The 6,625-nt window shown below is 44.8% G+C and overlaps 1 protein-coding gene across 3 annotated transcripts in view; it reads right to left on the bottom strand.

Moving 5' to 3' along the window:
* Nucleotides 1–5,523: 5,523 nt before the first annotated feature.
* LOC121007965 (interleukin-9 receptor-like) overlaps nucleotides 5,524–6,625 on the bottom strand; it is a 45,274-nt gene continuing 44,172 nt past the window's right edge. For all 3 annotated transcript variants that reach the window (XM_040440234.1, XM_040440235.1, XM_040440236.1), the window contains one exon: nucleotides 5,524–6,290. In XM_040440234.1, coding sequence (XP_040296168.1) covers nucleotides 5,916–6,290 — 375 coding nt within the window. In that variant the 3' untranslated portion in view covers nucleotides 5,524–5,915. The remainder of the gene's footprint in view (nucleotides 6,291–6,625) is intronic.

Genomic DNA, 6,625 nt, shown 5'->3' with positions numbered 1-6,625 from the left:
GCGCGCAACGGGGGCCAGGCCTTGAGCTATGTGAATTTAATATCCTACTGAGAGAATAGAGCACTTCAACTCAGGGATCAAACTCCAGACTCAGATTGAACTGGAACTAACTGGCTAGGCTGACACACCCAGACTGAACTGGACACAACTGGTCTGGAACTAACTGGCTAGGCCTGAGCTGAGCTATATATACGGGAGGTGTTATCTCCCCCTAGTTGTAGGCTCAGTGTAATGCAATCTAAATACACCTGTAAGCAGGGATGATACATAAAGATGCATATAAGAAATGCAAAGCAATACACAACAACTTTGCAGTACCCACGAGGGTAGTGGGACACCACTAAAATTTGTCTTTATTACAAAATGACTAAAAACGCTATTGCAGTACAGGACGCAGGGTACATGGAAAGGCGACGGCCGTTTTGGCCAATTGTGTTTCCTCTGAGCCTTGCATGCTGGGGGCCGATATCATCAGGTAATTTATACCTGGGTATGCCCACGTCATACTGTTAACCATTTCATTATCATCCTAAAAAAGCAATGCAGTTCATATAAAGGAGAGTCATTTATTTCTATCACTAAGACCTAAAGGGCCCATCGCATTTATTTTCCTAATTAACATTACTTAGAATTACTTGGGAAGGAAGCAAGGTAAAGTGTTGATTGGGTAGTAAATGACTTCATATACTGCAGAACGAAGCATTTAGTACACGCTATTTTTTGCCCATGCAATTATTTCTTTATTGGAAAGGCGATTCGCGGTCTTTATGAAAGATTTAGAGAACATCTGAGATCAATCTCTACGAGTGCACCTCGCCTTTTTGAGCATGTAAAAAAGACGCATAACGGAGATGCACGTGTACTGCGGTTTGCAGGCCTGCAGATCGTACAACCTTTGGGCGCAGGGAGTGATCGACGCAAAGAATTACTTAGGAAGTAAGCAATGTTAATTATGAAAATGAATGTGATGGGCCCTTTAGGTCTTAGAAAATGTATGTCTGGATTCCTGTAAATGACTCTCCTTTGAATTAATTGCATTGCTGTTTTTAGTGTGATGGTAATGAAATAGTTAACAGCATGTCGTGGGCGTACCCAGGTATAAATCTGCTGTCGACAGGACTTTTTTTTCCCCGTCATGTATAATGTTATTTGTGCCCATAGACTTGTATTAAGACGGAGCAAAACGGAATGCCTCCTAAAGGGTTCCGTTTTGCATTCCGTCCTAAAATTCCGTTATGTTCCGGGAACACTAACGGAATTCCCTAACGCCGGTGAGAACCCGCCCTCGCGTTGAAAGCAGAGAGGCCCAAACACATTGTTTGCACAGTGGCGTTATGATTAGTGTTGAGCGAACTTCTGTTTTAAGTTCGGCGTCTAAAGTTCGGCTTCCGGTTAGCGGAGAATCCCGATATGGATTCCGAATTCCGTTGTAGTCCGTGGTAGCAGAATCAATAATCGTCCATTATTGATTCCGCTACCACGGACCACAACGGAATTCGGAATCCATATCGGGATTCTTCGCTAACCGGAAGCCGAACTTTAGACTCCGAACTTAAAACAGAAGTTCGCTCAACACTAGTTATGATGTCACTATCCACCCCTGGAACAGCCTGTTGTACTTATCAATACTTATGGACTTTTTCCTGGGGTCAGGGATGGTTTTAGACAAAGTGTGGCCCTGGGCAAAATTTTAAGTGGGGCTCCAAAAGAAATATTGCACAAACAACACACTCACACATAGCCTGCCTGCACTGATTGCAGATTACACATGGTTTTTCCACACAGATTCTCGTGCAGATAAACTGCAGTGTAATACAGTACCAGCAAGGTGTATAAGATTATATTTAGGATAGGTCATCAATATCAGATCGGCTGGCATCCATCTCCCGGAACACCTGCCGATTAACTGTTGGGAGGCCAGTGATGTCCCTGTATATCAGTCACATGGCCTAGTTGCAGTTCAGTCCCATTCAAGTGAAAGGAGATGAGCTGCAATATCAAGCATCGCTGCTGTCTAATGTACGGCGCTGGGCTTGGTGAACTATAAAGAAACCGCAGTGCTCACCGGAGCTCTGGTGAGCGCCGTGGTCTCTTCAAACAGCTGATCAGCAGGGGTGTCAGGAGACGAATCCCCACTGATCTGATAGTGATGACCTATCCTGAGGATAGACCATCCATATAAAATTCCCAGGTAAACCTTTTAACTGAAAAAAAAACCAAGAAGCAGGTTGGAAAGACAAACAAATATAGCCTTTAAAGCCTCTTAAAAACTCTCCTTTAAAAACACTTTCTAAATGTCATAGTGACCACATACCTCTTACATCCAGGGACATCTCCTGTCATGTAGACCTTCTCTTTCCTCTTCTCCTCTGTTTGACCCAGACCGCCATGACAAATTCTTTCAGCTGCATCTCAGTTTTTCCATCAACCTCCCCATCCTGGTGTCCCCACAGTGTCATCCTGCTGCCACTCCCAATACTGTGCCTTTTGTGCCCCCCCAATGTTCCAGGTACTATACTGCTGAAAAAATAGTGACCCTAATAGACATAATTGGGGTCATTTATCAAACTGGTGTAAAGTAGAACTGGATTTCCAAAAGAGCTGTCAGAAATTAAAGGTGAGATCTGATTGGCTGCTATGGGCAACTAAGCCAGTTCTACTTTACATCAGTTTGATAAATTACCCCAAATGTCCCTATAGTCTCCACGCAGCTATAATGTCCCCTAGAGTTCCCCCAGTAATAATAACACCCTATATTGTGCTCCAGGCAATAATCCCTGTATAGTGTCCCCAGAAATAATAGAATTGCCCCTATAGTGCCTCCCCAATAGCAAGGCCCCCCACGCTGCCCCATATAGTAATTCCCCCACATAGTAATTTCCCCCACACTGCCCCCCATAGTAATTTGCCCCCCCACACAGTAATTTCCCCCACATAGTAATTTGCCCGACACAGTAATTTCCACCACACTGCCCCCATATAGTAGTTCCCCCCCCCCACAGTAGTTCCCCCACACTGCCCCCACACAGTTATTTATCGTAACGGGGCGCCGAAGGTGCACTCGGTCTCCCATCAGCCGCAGACCTGCTGCTTAGCTTCGGGAGCGAGGATCTGTGTTTGGCCTCGTTCCCAGGCCGGCTTTGATAGCTGGGAGGCTCCCTGCTTCTAGGTCTGCCTTGAGCGCCGAGCTGATCACTCGGTGCTCGACTTGCCTGTCTGTTGGTCATGTGACGCTGGCCACGTCACATGACCCTCACTCCCCACTATAAATACAGGCGGCCTGCTGGCTACAGGTTGCCTGTGATTTTCGTCCTATAGTACTTTATTGTTATTAAGCTACCTCTGGAATTGAACCTCGATCCGCCTCTTGACACCTCTTCTGCCTGCTCCCTGTACCTTGACTCTACCTCTCGGATTTTGACCTTGGCTTGTTTACGGATTTGTCTTTGCCTCTTCCCTTGTTCTGACGTGACCTCCTGGACTGACCTCGGCTAGTTGACCCGCCTCGCCTTCCGTTTTTGTTCTACCTCTTGTCTGCTTATTGTAACTTCTCAGTGGCTGTCCTCTTCCCTGCTGTCTCATTCTCTCTGCTTGCACTTAGTAGGTTAGGGACTGTCGCCCAGTTGCGCTCCGTCACCTAGGGCGGGTGGTGCAAGTAGGCAGGGACAGGGGACCGGGTGGCAGCTCAGGGGGTGCACCTCCGCTCTATCTTGATTCCCGTGACTCTACCCGTGACATTTACCTCACACTGCCCCACACAGTAGTTTTCCCTACACGGTAGTTTACCCCACACAGTAATTTACCCCACACTGCCCCCACACAGTAATTTACCCCACACAGTGGTTTTCCCCACACTGCCCCCACACAGTAGTTTTCCCCACACTGCCCCCACACAGTAGTTTTCCCCACACTGCCCCCACACAATAGTTTTCCCCACACAGTAATTTACCCCACACAGTAATTTACTCCACACTGCCCCCACACAGTAGTTGCCCCCACACAGTAGTTTCCCCCCACATTGCCCCATATAGTAATTTGCCCCCACATAGTAATCCCTCCCTTAATAATTTGCCCCCACATAGTAATCCATCCCATAATAATTTCCCCCCACACAGTAATCCCACCATAATATTTTCCCCCCACATATTAATTTCCCCACATACTGCAATTTCCCCCTGATGTACTGTCTCTTCACATGTCCTCCTGTGTGTGTCCCCCATGTCCAACAAAGTTGGCACATAAAAAAAAAACTAAAAGCTAAATACTCACCTATGTCCAGGCGCGCACACTTCACTGTACTGCGCCCCAGCACAGGTGCGCGCGATGGCGCAGGGATTTCACTACCGCATAGGCCTCAGGCCTACTAGGTCTGAAGCCTATGGCGGGGATTGGTGGCGGGGCAGGGAACTATGCGCTCCCGTGCCTCGCCGCTGTATGTGGGCATTCGTGTGGCAGGCGCAGCACTATGAAGTGCCTTTTGCGCTGTGGCATTAGAATAATTTTGATATCTCTGACTTTTTAGTCTAACCAGACTGTCTATTACTCTGTAATTCCTCTAGCGCCGTTCTATGGAAACAGTAGGTTTAAAGAGCACACCAAATGCTTGAAATAACTTCTTTATTAACTTCAACTTTTCTTCATATATAACACTCCAGCCTCCACAGCAGATAGTCCATGTACAAAACACGTGTTGCATAAAGATTCATAAAATGGCGATATGCATGAGATGGTGGTTCAACTGTTCAATCTTGTCATTCAACATAAAATGGTGGATATATTTCTCTCTTGTGTATCTGTACTCTCACTTTAAGTTATTTAAGCACTTTATGATCTCTCTGAGAGGTATATCTGAGGTCTAACTAATATCTCACTTACTGAATTTGGTCGCAATTTGCAGTATGCAGTTAGCAGTAACTATTTGCAGATTGGTTGAGTATGATCTGGTATGGTTGTATGCAATTTGGATTGCAATATGGAATTTGAATTGTGAACTTTGTAGTTTTCAATAGGTGGAACTGTAAGTAAACACATATACAGTATAACTAGTTCAGTATACAGTTCTAATTACTATATTAACAGTAGGAACATTATATATCTGTTTTATATACCTATTTTGGCCTATTGCTTCCATAAAACATAGCTCTTAGTGGCGTAAATGTCTGTTCAGCTTCTCTCCTCTGGTGTAATGATTCTAGCAGCTCCTGATAGGGGAATTTCCCACACAGGCTGTGTGTGAGGCTAGCTTTCTGTTTCTGCTGTGTCATTGAGCTTACCTTACATTATATAATGAATCTTAAAGGCATATTATCTTTTCTGCTTCTGTGAACACAATATATAACAGTTATATGACATCTAAACATAAAGTCACTGTAAATAACTCTGCTTTTGTCTTTAACACACAAACATAGGAACTGTATTAAGGTTATTGGCAGGTTTAGCTGTATAAACATATAAGCTATATTAGCAACCTAGGACAGGTCTTAGCTGGCCAGCTACAGTTCGGGTCAGTGCTGGGCCCGGGGCTGCCGACCCGAACATCATCCGCCACTGACTGTAAGGGGCCGTTTGGTGATGGGGGCCCATGGCAATTGCCCAGTTTGCCTCCCCCCTAACGCTGGCCCTGCCTGGGGTTTACACAGGTTGGGTAAACCAGGATACAGTACTGTCACACTATGCATGGTGAATGTAGTATTTATTGTATATTGCTTCATAGTTTGTGCACGTCACGGTACACCATATGTATGGTTCTGATGGGCAGTGCACACAGCAAAATGGTTGTTGTACTTAGAAATGTCACCCGATTACTCATGACACTGTTCCAAGTCATAGTTCATTCGATACCATTTGATCTGATTAGTGCTAATCAGATACTGTAGAAAGTTTGTCAGAGATAAAGGTAGCTAAAATAAATGCAATTACTCAACGATGTCTTGAGAATTTGGAATGTAGTTTCCATCATAGGAGAAGTAGTCTGTTGGACAATCCAAACTGCAAACAGTGTCATTGATTATGTCGTTGCTAAAACTAGGGAAACTGCTAAAGAACGGAGGATACATTCCATTGAAAGATAATTCTTTCTCCACCAGCAGATCACTCCAAGACATGAAGTTACTGCTGTCATGTTCCAGTGAGATGTCATCTTTAGATAGTGGAGATTCAAGTCTCACAGGGGATACAACTTCTTTCTGAACATACAGTACAGTGGTACTGTAGAGGTCTATGTCCTGGGGGAAATCGTGCTCTCCACCTTTCTTATTTTCCTTACATTTATTTGGATATTTAGTCCAATCCTGAGAAACAAGACAATTAGTAATTTGTTTGTGTACTTAAACAGTATTTTTCTACTTTATTACCCTGCCACAGGATAGGAGAGACATGCCTGATCTATGGGAACCCCACCGATGAGACCTCCACTGATCATCAGAATGGAGGTCCTAAGTGCTCCATTCCTCATCACTTAACCACAGTAAGAAGGAGTTTGAATGTCCAATTCTGTCAAGACAGTTCATCAATATTAGATAGATGAGGGTCTGACTCCAAGGACTCCCACCGAGCAGCTCATAGAAGCATATGTACTGGCACAGCTCTGGTCAGGAAATGTACTGCAAGGTCAGACCCATTCCAT

The sequence above is a fragment of the Bufo bufo genome, chromosome 7 (assembly GCF_905171765.1).
Source record: "Bufo bufo chromosome 7, aBufBuf1.1, whole genome shotgun sequence".
NCBI lineage: Eukaryota > Metazoa > Chordata > Amphibia > Anura > Bufonidae > Bufo > Bufo bufo.
The sequence above is the reverse complement of the archived record's forward strand: the minus strand, read 5'-3'. Positions and strand labels throughout refer to the sequence as shown.